Source organism: Lutra lutra, chromosome 2 (assembly GCF_902655055.1).
Source record: "Lutra lutra chromosome 2, mLutLut1.2, whole genome shotgun sequence".
Lineage (NCBI taxonomy): Eukaryota > Metazoa > Chordata > Mammalia > Carnivora > Mustelidae > Lutra > Lutra lutra.
In genome coordinates this window covers 147,650,953-147,666,245 of record NC_062279.1, presented here as the reverse complement: position 1 = coordinate 147,666,245, position 15,293 = coordinate 147,650,953, and the positions used below count along the sequence as shown (strand labels likewise).

Below are 15,293 nucleotides of genomic sequence, written 5' to 3'. Positions count from 1 at the left end.
GCAGTCAAGGTTAATAATCACTGCTGTGTGGGAGATACTTCTTCTGTATTTGATTATACTTTTTATTAAACCCTTAATCCATTTCATCTACAAAACTTGGTTTTTCTTTAAGCCAAAACCGGGGTGGGGGGGTATATACAAAAATATACGCGTCCTTCATTTTTGTCACCGTTAGAGACCTCAAGTCCCTAGATGTGTTCAGTTACACACAATTTTTTTAATGTTGCTTGTAATACTACTTTGTTTTTTACCATGTATTTTTTTAATGCTAACAAGAGCATAATTTCCCCATAACATTTCTTTTCCACATAGAGAACTGTAAGTTTGATACTTTAACACTCTGCCATTGGTCATATTCTTTCTGTTGAAAGGTCTTCTCTTAAATTGTTAAAAAAAAAAAATACTATGTAATAACTTAGTTTTCTGATATAGTCTCAGTTGAAGAGCTTCACTGTGTCAAGTCTGTCTCCAAATAACTCCTTTGTAGATGGGGCTGTGGAGGAGATCCTGGCCTCCAGCCCCAGAGGATCTCATCTGGCTGATTTGTTAAGCTAAGAGTTTCTGCTTCTCAGGAGTTTCCCGGACTCCTCTACATTCAAAGGAGTCTTACAATAACAGGTTGACTTATTTCTTAACAGAACATGTACTGTTTGTTAAGCATAAGGTTACCTGCTGTCTGCATATACCTTTTCCTCACAGCAGTGTGTAGATTAGGCATTACCATTCCTACTTGACAAGTGAGAAAACTCAGGCTCAGGGGAGGTTAATAGATCCAGATTTACACAGCTATTAAGTCCAAAACCTAGCTTTTAAACCTTGATCTTGATGTCCCAAGGTCATTGTCTTTTCCACTCTTACACTTTCCCCCTAGAAAGTAGAGGAATCAGTACAGCGACTTTCTTGTCCAGCCTTCTTGCCCCATTCTGCTCCCCAAGTGGTACATTTGGTTTCAGAAGGAAATCTAGAATCCCAAAAGCTATACATTTGTCAGCAACATTTGGAAGTATTTTTTTATTTTTATTTTTTAAATAAATATTTATTTAAATATTTATATAAATATTTTTTAAATAAATATTTTTGTCATTCAGGGGCCATCAGTTTGCACTTCAGTCATTTCAAAGTGCAGGGTAGTTTGGCAAAAAGAAAGTAACACTAGGTGTTTTTCTTTCTTTAGAACTATGTACCCTTTCAGTTCAGTTCTGATTCTTTGTAATGGTCTGAAAGAGTTCTTGCTGAGTGAGCTACCGGCTGCTTCATAAACACCATTTACCTGGGCAGTGGTAGCACTTTACAGGCTAATGTTGCTCCCCCCCACCCCCGCCCCGATCAGGTGTTACTGTCTACATGCTGCTGGGCACTTTGAGGTAGAATGCTTTAAAATTTTGCTTGCTGGGAAACATTTCTTAGACCAGTCTTTGCTATAACTAAGTAGACAAAAGGAACAGAAAAAAAATCTTTGAGCCTCTCTGTTACTGGCTGAGTGCTTTGCGTATGTTCTCTTGTTTGGCTTTCCTAATTACCATTTAAATCTGAAGATCCTAAAGCCTGTTTCCTTGACTGACAATGCACAGAAGGAACTACTTGCCTGAGGACCCCAAGACACAGGGACAGAATCACAGTTTGAACTGCAAACCTTCTAACTCCATTCCCTTTGCTCATAGTACTGCAGCTCCGTCCCTGCACTGGCAGTAGATTTGGTAGAAGTCCCATGGAAGGATTCCTGGAGAGAGAGTCCTGACTCTGATTCTCCATCCAGAAATGATGTAGCCAGTCAACTACTACTACTTAGTTTGGGGGACATCTCAGGAACCAAAACTAGGTGTTGATGCAGGCGGCATGTATGTGCTGTAATTGGCTGGTCACCTCTCACATTACCATCTAGCTTGTAAATGTCCTTGCACTTACAGGGATATTTCACAGTTCAGCTGGGCTCGGAGAGGATCAGGGAATTCAGTAACTAGCTTATACATAAACCCAAGTTGTAGTGAGTACTCCCTTATGTGGTTCTTGCATCTTTTCACATTAGCCACTTTGCCTCTAAGGCTAGGTCTTGGCTCCAGAGGTAAATTGTGTTTTAGGCTATCCACCCAGTAACTGTAATTAAAATCATGATGTGAGATTCAGTGCACATTTGGGAAAAAGCAATCATTTGGCAGTGAAGAAGCATGTATTTTAGACCCTTTGACTATTCAGTCATTGGCATGATTTCTTTATTTTTTTAAGAGTTTATGATGTGTAACTGACCTAAGCACTTTACATCACATTGTCACATAATCTTCATGACACACCTGTGACATAGGGACTATAAACAGGAATCAGACAGTTGGCCCCAGGTCACACACCTAGAAAGGGATGGCACTGGGATTTGAATCCCTGTACTAGGATTCCGGAATCTGCAGCTTTAAATCGTGTCACTACTTCTCTTCTAATTCTGTTGAGCATTTGACGTTTCCAGTATTTAGAAGTGCGATGCTTCCATCTTAATGAGAACTTGTATAACCCTCATGGTTTTTATAGGCTTTTCTTTTTAATAGGTTTTTATAGTGTCACTGACCTGGTGTCTGACAAACTTAGTCTTTTTCTCCATCCATCTGCATAATAATCTTAAGAAACCAGGCCAGGTGAGCTCAAAATCAAAAGGAAAAGTCAGCAGCAGGGAATGCTGCACCGCCTCTCCCTAGGAAGAGACAAGACTCAGGAAGCACATTTATGACAAACCATGCCCTTCTCTTTGGGGTGTGTCAGTCATCTTTAGCTGATACTGTAGATAATTCTGCATTAAAAAGCTCATTGCGTGCTGTGAAAAAAAACAGACAACTTAGTATTCATTGGACATTTTATTTCTTGTGTCCACGGTTAATAATACTAAGTATTTTCTGTGCTTTTGAAAGCCCTCCTACGTTATCTTTAAAAATATTTATATGTTTCTAGTCCAAATGCAGAGGTTTTGGGATAGAGACATGAGTTTGAAAGGTAGGTCAACACTGAAACTGCAGTTTACTGAGTGCCCTTCCAGTGTCGGGCATGCACGGCTTTTTATCATCTCATATAAGCTTCAGTCATCAGCCCCCTGGGCAGTGGTTTGCCAAGAGGACCCAGCTTCCCAGGTGGTTGGACCCTTTGTGAGCCAGACAGAATGAGTTGCACTAAGGGAGTGGGCTCACGAGCCGGTCACTCGGGTGCACCTGCAGCGACGTCATATGAGCTCATGTGTGGCACCAGCAGCAAAGGCATCTTAGTTCTTCCCTGCCATTCACCGCATCCATTCACACCTGTCGTGGGGTACGCTCAGATCTCCCCCGCCACACACACTTAGCCACAAGCATGGCATCTTTGTCACCTGAACTGAGGAAGTGCTGGTGTAGAAACACTGCATTATCTTGAGAATGGTTTAGAAGCCAGGAACACTTGGAAATAGGTGACTGTAATCCAAATGTGGCTTAGATGTCTTGCCTCCCGTTAAACATATTTGCTAATCACAGCCTCATGCTTCCTACTGGCACTTGCTCCTAAGGATTCTTAACTCAGAATAACTGGTAAGATAAGTTTTATGGAGACACTTCTGAGAGGACTGCGCTCCTTCAACACTGTAGATGGCTTGGTTCATTCCCTGGGGACTTTCTTCCATCAGGATGCACTCCACTTCTTGCCAAGTATGTGATCTTACCGTCCAGTCTGTCTGGGATTTCAAGTTTTCGGTTTTAGGAGGAATATTTTCTACAAGTTTTAAGAGGACTTGGAAAGAAAATGGCAAAACTGTTTTCTATAAATTTTGAAGAATCCCGGAGACTGGGAAAAGTGCTGGAAAACTAAAAATGCACAGTTGGAATCCTGGTTTGGTGAGTCTTCAAGTGGAGGAATCTTGTCTGAAGATTCTTGAGAATTTCTTAGAATTACTATGTAAGATGTTGGAGTCGTTGGTAAATAGGTTGTGCCTGGCAAGTGAGTTACTTCTTTCCTCCCCTTTCTGCCCTCCCGTCCTCCTGTCCTCTTGTCCCCTCCCTCTCTCTAGATAGTAGGATTACAGGGCTAATAGATAGCAGATTTGATATCAGCTGGTATGCAGATCTTTAGAACAGAATTGAGAACCAAGGACTAAATGAGAGAAAAGGTGTGCAGGTTGATCATGGTTCTATCAAGAGAGTGAGGATGTTTGTAGCCCCAGAAACAGGATATAAGAAAGTTACAAGGACAGTGGTTTCATTTTCATTCAAGGGCAAATTCTCAACAATGAGAACTACGGGACAGTAAAATTAGCAGCCTAAAGACGGGAGCAGTTTTGTTTATGGCAATATTAGACCATCAGTTGCATGATCAACTGGTGAAGATGACTTAAAGGTTTGAAATGTTGCTGGCAGTTTCTTCAGTGATTTCTAATACTGGCTTTTCACCACAACTCGCTAGCATAGGGGTAAGTCCAGAATTGTCTGTCTCACCTGTGACACTGAGACTCTTCCACATTTGGGAGCCACTGGACCAGTCCCTAACATAACCTAGTATGTTAGAGTCCCTTTTCACCTGTGCATTCTTGGAGCCATGGTTTTCTTAGCTTCTGGCCACAGATCTTGTTCCATTTTTTTTGTTTTGTTTTGTTTTAAGATTTTATTTATTTACTTGACAGAGATCACAAGTAGGCAGAGAAGCAGGCAGAGAGAGGCAGGGAAGCAGGTTCCCTGCTGAGCAGAGTGGGGCTCAATCCCAGGACCCTGGGATCATGACCTGAGCTGAAGGCAGAGGCTTTAACCTACTGAGTCACCCAGGTACCCCTCTTGTTCCGTTTTAATGGGATGAAAATGCCCATGTGAACACGTTGACAATAGCAGTATTCTCAGGTGATAGAATCCTGTGATTTCAGGGGTCAGCACTGGGAGACTGGGCTTGAAATCATGTAGATGAATGTAGGTAAATCAGCAGGTGCGAAAGGGTGACTCGATGAGGAATAGCAGAAGTTCTGCTTCCAGAAGTTCTGGTACTAGTATTGTCCCTGGGGTCTCCCTTCACTAAATCCAGTTTACAACTCTGGAAAATGAAGTGCATGGGAGCTTCTACGAGTGACTCCTAAAACTTCCACCTGTTGTGTATGCCAGGAGTGCAGTGGGAAATGGAAGTCCTTGTCTTTGTCCACTACCAGTTTGCTAGCTGGAGGCATTTGCACGTCTTGCCCTCTTCACAGTCCTCTTCCATAGGTATGTGTTCAAACACTTAAGGCAGAGGGAATGCCTTGTGACCCCACAGGCCTCTGCCCACTTGCTGTCTAAGTATTACATACACATTCATGGTGCAGCAAGTCTGATGGAGTCCTAGATGCCACCAGGGTTCTGCTGCATACTGGGAATTGCCTTTGAGAGGAAGCAGCTCTCTGTTGCAAAAGCAAAATAGGGAAAGACAACAGTGTCAAAGAAAATAAACCCTGTAGTCAAACATGGTATGTTCTTAAGTGGTCCTTTCCAAAAATGCTTTTAAAGACAGGTTTTTTGCTGGATTTGAATATGCAATAATTACTTCTCTTGACCCAACAGAAGAGCCTTCTGCTCCCACAGGTTGGCCTTTTAGACTTGAGTTTGCGTGGCTCTGGGCCTGTGAGCACTGTGCCAGAACAAAGCTTCTAATTCCCCCTCATATTGCTGCTCATAATTGAACAGACACTCACTGGGTATGTCTATATGCCTCTTGACACTTAGAGAAGCACTTTGAAACTTCAGAAGTGTTCTCTTACACTCTCGAGCGTTTTAGTCATCGTGGCAGCACTGTGGGAGAGGTTGGATAAGTGTCCTTCATTCTAATTGCCAGATGAAAAAAATGAGGCTCAGAAGGCTTCAGTGGATTTTAGAAGGTCATAAAATAAGGCTTTTTAGCAGATCCCTAAATAGAATTTTTTTGTTTGGCTCCAAGTTCTTATATGTTTTGGAAAAAAGCATGTGTACTTAAAGGTAACTTTTTTTTTTTTTTTTTCAGCATAACAGTATTCATTATTTTTGCACCACACCCAGTGCTCCATGCAATCCGTGCCCTCTACAATACCCACCACCTGGTGCCCCCAACCTCCCACCCCCCACCCCTTCAAAATTCTCAGATCGTTTTTCAGAGTCCATAGTCTCTCATGGTTCACCTCCCCTAAAGGTAACTTTTTATAGAAGTCGTCGTCAGCATTACACCTGTTGTGGCACTTGCTGTAGGGACATTTGCGTCTCTGCCACCACTGCCCGGGCTGCCACCACCTCTCACCTCAGCCCCCCATACTGTCATTCCACCCTCACAGATACTTGTCCATGCAGCAGCTGGGGGCTTTGTAGGGGTGCAAATCACAGCGGGCCAAGTCACTGTTCCAGTCTCCCCTGTTATCTGTATCAGGGACAGGAAAAGCCATATCCTTACGACTCGGCTAGAGCTTTCCTTGATCGGCACCCCTACTGCCTCTGACCATGTGGACTACTCCTCCTCCTCCCTCCTCTCCTCACTCAGTACCTTCTGTTCTCCACCTCCTTGCCATTCCTCAGGTGGTACAGGCCCTCATCTCACAGACCTTTGCCTTCTCTCTGCCGGAAACTCCCTTCTCCCAGACAGCCCAGTCCTTGCTCCCTGGCCACCCCGAGGTCTCTGCTTAGAGGTCAGCCTAGCGGGAGGCTCTCCTGACTCTCCACACCATTCCGTGCCAGCCCTGCAGCCTCATTACCTACTTACTCCCTGGCCCCCCCGGTTTTATGGCTGTATTTTTATCAATTACTCATCACCACCTAAGAAATAACTATGTTGCCTGTTTCCCCTCTCTAGACCCTCCTGATGTACGGACTGATCCTGGGTTTTGCTCACTGCTGGCTCGTAATAGATGCTCAGTAAGATGTTGATGGAATCAGTGTCTGTCTACCCAACATTGCCGGTGTATTACTGATTTCTTACATTTGTGAAAGCAAAGGGAGCAAATGAGAGAACTGGGAATTCAAGCTGCCAGTTAGCTTTCATATAGAAACAAATGAACACCGGAGCCGAAGCCCTGGCTCTCTCCACCACTGGATAATTTGTGTGTTTAAAGTTGAAATAGCACCCTCCTGCACAAAGCTTTATTCAGGCTAATATGAAATTATACCTGTGAAATCACTGGGATGCTGTCCATGACCCCTAAAAATAACTGTCACGTATCAGGGGCTCTTCTGAACGACAGCTGTGGTTTCCTTGCTGCCAGCCTGTTATGGTTGGTCTAAAGGGATAAGTTTTAGGGGGCTGAATTTAAAAATGTCTTCCATTTAGGCTTCTTCTTTGCCATTTCCGTTGTATTACGTTTTAATGTGAATTTGTGTTTAAGAAAATATGTCAAGATTTAGCGTAAAAATCAAAGGTCATTGAAATAGAGGATACGTGTGGAAATAGCTTAACTAAACCTTAAGTTCATGTATTAACTGTGCTTTATGATGTCTTTTTTTTTCCCCTCCTTTAGTGTTTCCTGGACTATCAGAGAATTGAGAACAATCCTATTTGGGGATCATACACTGACTATGGTGGTTTATAAACAAGGATAACTGATGACGCCTCCCAGGAAGTCACTGCTTCTCCGCCAGTCACGAAGTTAAATGAAGGATGGCCCCTAAGGGTTTTATCATGTGAAGTCTTGCTCTCTCTTTTTGGAAATGCAAATAAAGAAGATGAAGGATATTGGACAGCAGTTATATACCACTCAAGTGAATGATGGACATAATTCCTTGACCATGTCCCCCAAACAACCAAATGCCAGTAGAGCCACTCGACCAGATAGACAAGAAGCTCAAGCTCTCTTGTGTCAAGGCTCAGAGGCAGAGGCTGCCATGATGACCATCGCTACGTGTATGAAGTGCAAGAGTGTTGACAAAATCCTGCTTCAAGATTTGAAAAAGGGTACTGGGCCAAGCCAGAAGGAAGACAAATACGTGTGCTTCAGATGCAACCTCGGTGTGGCCACTTCCCATTTCCATTTTGTGAATAGTAATCCCAGTGCTACTCCTGTAGGAAATAAAGCTGAAGCCATCGCCAGTTCCATCAATAACAAATTTAAGGTAAGGAACTTTAAGCCAGGCAAATACTATTGCGATAAATGTCGATTTTCCACGAAGGACCCTCTCCAGTACAAAAAGCACACGCTCCAACATGAAGAGATTAAATTCATCTGTTCTCACTGCAGCTACATTTCCTACACAAAAGGGGAGTTCCAGAGGCACCTGGTGAAACACAGGCATATTCCCTTATCAATGTGAGTACTGCGACTATGGGGCTATTCGGAATGACTACATCGTCAAACACAGGCGCAGAGTGCATGAGAGGGCGGGAGGACGGCGACCTCCCAGAACTGTTGCCAAGCTGGAGCCAAAAAGAATCAGCACATCGAAACAAAACACAGAGCTCCTAAAAGCTCCCAATCCAAGGACTGCATTTCAAAATAAGTTGTCAGATCAACTCTCAAGGTTCTCCCTCCATACAAATAAAGACAAAATGCACAATATCATGTTGTTGCCGGAATCAAAGGAATACCAAAAAGATGTAGTGTGTATTCCAAATAAAGTGACCCTGATGGAGCCAAATGAAGGCAGTCTGTTTGAGAACAAAAGCGTGGAGGTAGAAGTGTTGTCCCCAGCGAAAGAGCCCGTCCAGCCAGGAATGCCGTTGACAGTGGTGGCACCAGCGGAACTTGTGGTCCCTGCCAACTGCTTGGCCCAGCTGATCGATGTGAAGGTCGTCAACGGGACCCAGCAGCTTGTCCTGAAACTGTTTCCTCTGGAAGAAAGTAACCGCCCCGAAGCTGGTGGGGTGAAGGGGGTCATTCTGAGCATATGATTAAAGAGAAGGGTTCGGCTGAACCAGAAAAAATGGTTTCTGCAAGCCAAACAAAGTCACTGGTGATTGAAGGGAATGTTGGAAAACTGGCAGGCACTGATCATCTTCAATCGTCAGTTCAGAAACAACTTAAAAATGTGAAGTGGGTCAGGTCTTATGATTTTTTCATGTCAAATTCTAGTGTGCACAATCGAGAATCCCTTCTCTACCCAGATACAGTTGAGGACTTCCAGAAAAAAAGTAGTATCTATCCACATAGACCAGCTCTTCCTTCTCTCTCTTTAAGAGGTCATTCTCCAGCATCTGTAGTAAAAACAGTGTTTTCCACAGTTTCAGAGCTGCATCAAACCCTTTTCCATATAAAGCTGCTGTTTCTTTTGCTGAAGATGGAAGGAACTCACTTGGTGACTCACAGCAGTTATATCCCCTGGCTGTGTCACCTGCAACCATGTCCTTCTCTGGAGAAAAGGGCTTGTTGCCTGTAAGTACAAGTAACTTGGAATCTAGACATGAGATCAGTATTCCTATAAAAATGGTTCCCTCTCATAGGAAGTTGAAAGACAAGCAGACCGAGGAACACAAGGCAGTTTCAAACACAGGCCAGATTTCTTCCCAACATAAAAGCGAATATTTACACGTAAATATACCAGGAGAGGATGGAATCAGGTCTCAGCCGCCTGTGGAGGAGCCTTTAGAATTAAAGAATCCTGAAAGGACTAAGGACTCTTTCGATGGTCCAGTCATCTCGTCAGTATTTTCTCTGAGCTCTGGGTCTGAAAACGTCCCTGAGGGCGTTAAGTGGAATAGTTCAACGTCCAAAATAAAGTCAATTGAACTCTTGCGCAGGAAGATAGCTCAGTTGATTGAATCCTGTGGCAAGCCGTCATCTTTGTCTGCAAATAATGCACATCGCCGTTCTGTAGGGCAGGCATCGAAGGGAACTTCGCAAGTTGCTCCTGAAGGTATTCACGAAATTAATGTGTCATTTGCCGGCACTGGCTATTCCACAGGCACACTCCCGAAACCTCAGGAAGACGGTGGTATCAATGGGCCGCTCACTCCTCAGCAAATATATCCACAGTTTATAGAAGGCAGCAGTGGGAAAACTGAAAGCAGAGTGACCAGGAAGACCCATGTTACTTCTCCAGTATTGATCCCCAAAGGGGCTGTGTTGAGGGTTCTTAATTCTTCTGAGGATACCCACATTATAGAGGCAACATGTGAAGCACCGGTCAGCATACCTTGCCGTGAGACCCAGTTAATAAAACCCATTCCGTTCTGCCCAGTGAGACAGACAGACTCAGACTTACCGTCTTTGACAAGTGAAAGTGGGCCCATAGATATGTCCCAAAATCTTGATATACCTCTTCGGCCAAAACCAAGAAAAGAGAGTGCTTTTTGTAGCACCATGCCTAAAAAAACTGGCCCCCTGCATGGTCAGGAAGCAGTGAACTGAGTAAGCAAGGCAAACTGCTTTCTAGAAGTCTTCCTATAAGTAAAAACAAAACCAAACAAGTGAATTCATCCAAGAAGAAAAGCAAAATCCAGGCTGATCCCAGCTGCTATCTCAAGGATCCTTCAATTTTTCAGGTTGCAAGACAGCTTCGACTGATTGCCGCGAAGCCAGACCAGTTGATTAAATGCCCCCGTCGGAACCAGCCCGTCATCGTGTTAAACCATCCTGATGTTGACTCTCCAGAAGTCACCAACGTGATGAAGGTAATCAATAAGTACAAAGGCAATGTCCTCAAAGTCGTCCTATCAGAGAGGACGAGGTGTCAGTTAGGCATCAGACGGCATCATGTTCGCCTGACATACCAGAACGCAGAGGAGGCCAATCAGATAAAAAGGCAAATGATGTTGAAAATGAAGCTTAAGAAGGTGCATAAAAACAACTACCAGGTGGTGGATTCCTTGCCTGATGACTCATCGCAGTGTATATTTAAGTGCTGGTTTTGTGGGCGGCTTTATGAAGACCAGGAGGAGTGGATGAGTCACGGCCAGCGGCATTTGATAGAGGCAACTAGAGATTGGGATGTTCTTTCTTCCAAGGGCAAATAAGTAAAAAATGGTCTTTGAAGCAAATTGTTTTTCTTATTTTTAGTTTATTCTAGTTTGTTTGTTTTTCCCCTCCCTCCCTGGCTCAGTGGGAGAAACGCAGATTGTAGGAATGGGAGGATCATTCATTCTTCAGAAACCTTGTGAGAATGTTGAGAGCCAGGAGTCTTAACCTGAGATGACTGACCAGACCTTGGCAGGTGTCTGTAGCCCCCGGAATCGTATGCACAGATCTATGTACATGTGTTTTTCTGGAGAGAAGTGAAACTTCCAGATTTCCAGTTGAGATCTGAGAGGTCTTTGTTTAGCACCCCTTTTTTCTGAGTAGAAACAAATCTGGTGATCTGTTCAGGGGGGCATGTTTAGGGTGTTCTACACTATGCTCTTTATTCAAAATGCTACTGAGGAATGAAACCCATGTCTTCGTGTACACATCCATTTTTCTCTGCACTAACTCATGCTGAATATTTGATACATACAGGAAATCATACTTTCTACTTCGTTATCTTAAATTGGACTATAGAAAAGTGGCTCTTCCTTGAAATTCCTCACCCACTGGGCAGTACTCAGAAATGTCTCTAGCACAGAGCATTAGCTTTGCTTGGCCACTTGAAAAAATGATGCCAAGGGTTTGCCTGAATTTATTACTTCAGCAGTAGATGTTCAGGGAGGAAAGAAACATTTTCAAAGCTTTGCTTTCTTTTTAAATGTCCTGATTTATGACAGCTGGGGAGGGATTGTGCCTTTAAAAAAAGAAGAAGAAGAAAAAGAATGGTCACAGAGGTAAATATCCAAAATTAAGGCTCCTGTGTGCCCTTACCACCCTCACAAAGGTAAAGTAACTAATTTAAAATGTGAATGAACAGGCTTCTTATGACGTAGGTAAAACTGGGAAAGATAGTTCAAGGTAGGACTGTGAAGAAAGTTATGACTTTATTGTGATCACTGGTTTCCTTTGAGAACTCTCAGACCAGGGCGAAGGCTGCGTGCACTTTCTCCACCACTTAGGATCTCAGACACTGCCCCTCCCCCTCCCCCAGCTCAGAGCCCGCTCTTCCTCTGCCAGTTTTCTGAACAGGTTCTCCTGTGGAGTGAGACACTTTCCTATTCACCTCCTGTCCCCTTCCTTTGTGCCTTTGAGGCCCCTTAAGGCTTTCCCTCATGAAAATCAACAAAATAGAAACATCCCACCATCTTCGTTGAGGTTACAAGAACACTATTCCTGGTTTTCACTGATAGTCACAATCCGCTTCTAACTTCTCTTTTCCACAGTCTGTTCTCCCGATCGCTCACCTTTCCTAGGGTAACTCTTGAGAACACCTGCTTCCCTCTCCACCGATAGACACCAGCACCACGGCTGGTCCACAGGACACCTTGTGTGCATTAGGAAAAACTCCTTCTGCACCTTTACCACCTCTTGGGCAGATTGGTGGCTTGGCAGAGGGAGCTGGGGTTGGATCTCCTCCTCACTCGCCCACTCCACCAGGCAACAACCATCATGCAGAACACACCCACGCACCTGGAACGGCCACAGGGTGGCTCCAGCTCTGTTTTCCTCCTCCCTTTAAGACTGCTCCATCCTTAGGGAATTCGTTAGTGCAGTGAATGGAACTGGGGGCCGTTATAACTGGAAAAAACCTGAGTGAGATTTCCATTGTGCTGGTTAGTTGGAACTTTCTGTGTTGGGTTTGTTTTGTTTTTACACGCGTGAAAGTCCTAGACTATTTTCTGATAGGTGGAATTGTAATTCTTTGCAATTGGTTCTCATTACAGATAATCAACATTTCTTATGTCTAACTGAATGCATGATCATTAAGTTGGCTAATTGGTTAATTTTTATTGAAATTTAAAACTTGGGTTTTTTAGATGTGTATATATGCATGTGTGTACACATATAAATATTTTTTACCATATGAAAACCGCAGTATCTAATTTTCTGATTTCCTATTTTATAATGAAATTACGTGGGCTGGAAAAACAAGACATTTTATATTCTAGAAATTATTTTGGAAGCACATTTTTATAATGGTGTGATCTCATTTTTAAGAAAATGAAAGCACAAGTAAGGGATGAGTCTGGTTTCTATGAACAAACAGGAGTAGAAGCCCCTGAGGACCATTCTGTTGCAGTATTTCATCCCCGTACATTTCTAGTTGGTGCTTTCCAGGAACTGGATCCCGCGTACCACTTCACCACATAGAGGAGAACGCTGCAGTGTGAGCCATGGGTAGATGTGTGCCCTGCCGGCAGCATGGAAGGCTCCTAACATACTGAGAAGACAAGGCTGTGATTTTTTAATTTTTTATTTTTCCTCCTTCTATACCTCACTGCTTAGTAGCATCTTTCTTGAGAGGCTAGAGCATGACCTTTCAAGAAAAGTGACCATGAATCAGGTCAGAGTGTTAAGTGTCAACATGAAATATTTATACTTTGCAGCATCAACCATTTTTCAAGTATTACCTAAAACTCAGCTTATGTACTTGTATGGAGCTAAATTTTATGAGTAGACTACGTAGCAAAGGTTTTTTTGGAGATTTCCAGAGCTACAACACTTTTTTGAGGAATCCTGAAGGCTCCTGAAAGTCATAAAAAGAGAAAGCAAAACATGTCTGTCCTCCCTATATGAAGAACTTTAGGAAATAGCTTGTTAACATGTAGGTAAATGTCAGGAAACATTTCTAACAAAATTGAACAAAGTAGGAGTAGAACCATGTTGAGTATTTACATACTCCTACCTTGATTTTGAAGGACCTGTACTCGCTAAATTTTATTAATAGTACTTACTAATAAAATTTTACACTTATTTCTTAGAGTTTCTTATTTTGGGGGGCCAGAAGTGAGACGATCTTGTTATAGTTATGACAGAGTGAAAATTAAAAAAAAAAAAAACCTCATAGTCTCATAGATAATATTTTACCCAAATTTTTATCCCCTCTCCAAAACATTTTGTGAGCCCTACTGTGGGCCAAATGCTGTTTGTTAAAGTAAACTGAACACAGTATATTAACCCTCAAAAGCTCCATCCCTCTTTCTTCATGACCTACTAGGTGTAAACCATCCCTGGAAACAGATGTGGCGTTGCTTGGCCTTTGGAATAATTTTTGAATCTGTAAATGTCAATTTGAGCAGAAAACAAACATCGACACGTAAGCATTGTTGTAAGTCCTGTGTGAACAGTTTGTGTGTCTGCTGCTCTGGTTTTGAAACACGTTTGTATATAGATATAGAAGTTGGCGTAAATTTTGTTAAATAAAGCAATCGTATAATGTTCTCTGTCCTTTCATTTCAGTGTTCAGGGGGCTATTCATGACATAGTCTATCTTGTGGGATAGGTCTCTCAAATATGGAAAGGTGTCCTTCTGTACAGCACAGGTCCCTTGAGTTCCAGAGGGTATATTTTGAACTCAATGCACTGCTGGCTAGCCATGCATACTCTGAAATGACACCAGGTCCCTTTTTTCTTTTGCTCTGTGTTAAAGTCACAAGAGGTGCTGGTTTGGGCAGCAGTAACAATTTTCATCTCATGGTCTGTAGCCTGGTCAGAGATGGTATATGGCCACTGCACCTGCCTCTCAGCTGGGAGGGGTCTGGGGCGGGAGAGCTCCCAAGTGGTTGATGAGCCTGCTGGACCATGTGGGCAGCTGCACTGTGCCATTGTCTGTCCAAACATCCTCTCATCTGGTTCCATGCATACCTGGGAGGAAAGAGGATGAGGATGTTCAGGGCAGGGGTGGGGAGGGGGGGGTTCCCTCATTTCATTCCAAGGAGTCAAAAAGGGAAAAGGAGAAATGGACTTGAGTTTTGGCAGATCCTGAGGAAAAATAAAGAGATGTGAGTTGCTTAAATTCAGCAGTTTGCTGTTCTCATTTGTTAGCTGAGAGGAGTTGTCATCCTCCATCCTATAGATCTAGTCTAATAAGTTGTTGCCTTTGGTTATTTGGGGGGAAGTGGGAATCAAGGTGGTGGAAGTCTCATGGGGGGTTTACATTGGGTGTGGACGACCAGAGGGGCTGCGGAGTGAACAGAGAAGGGGCCTGAGCAGAAGCTGATATCCAGGCCAGAAAGCAAGGGAGGGGCCGTTGCTAAGCCACATTGTATTGTGAAGGAACCTCAAGCTCCAGAAAGACGAACGTTTACTTGAAGCTGAGCGAAGTCATGGGCAAGCTGGGGTTTTAGCAGGAAGCTCCAGGCATCTGAAAAGCTTTTTGCTTTGCAACATGTGTAGAGCCCTTTGCTGCCACCAATTACACTCAGTAAGAACTGACTTCTTGAGAGTCTAGCAGGGGTCAGAGCCCTTAGCTGGAGCGAGATAGTGTTCTGGGGAATGCGTGCTTCATCTAGAACAGTGCTGCCCAGTAGAGATATATGTGAGCCACATATGGAGTCTGAGCTTTCTGGTAGCCACATTTAGGAGAATAAAAAGACGGGTGACGTTA

General features: G+C 43.4%; 1 protein-coding gene across 1 annotated transcript; it reads left to right on the top strand.

Annotated features, from left to right (window-relative positions):
- The first annotated feature begins 1,422 nt into the window (after positions 1–1,422).
- LOC125093544 (zinc finger protein 518B-like) lies at positions 1,423–10,885 on the top strand. The gene is given in 6 exon segments (XM_047718887.1): positions 1,423–1,819; positions 7,433–8,197; positions 8,199–8,767; positions 8,770–9,105; positions 9,108–10,235; positions 10,238–10,885. Coding segments are annotated over 5 exon segments (3,231 nt in total). The 5' UTR covers positions 1,423–1,819; positions 7,433–7,622; the 3' UTR covers positions 10,861–10,885.
- The last annotated feature ends 4,408 nt before the right edge of the window (positions 10,886–15,293 follow it).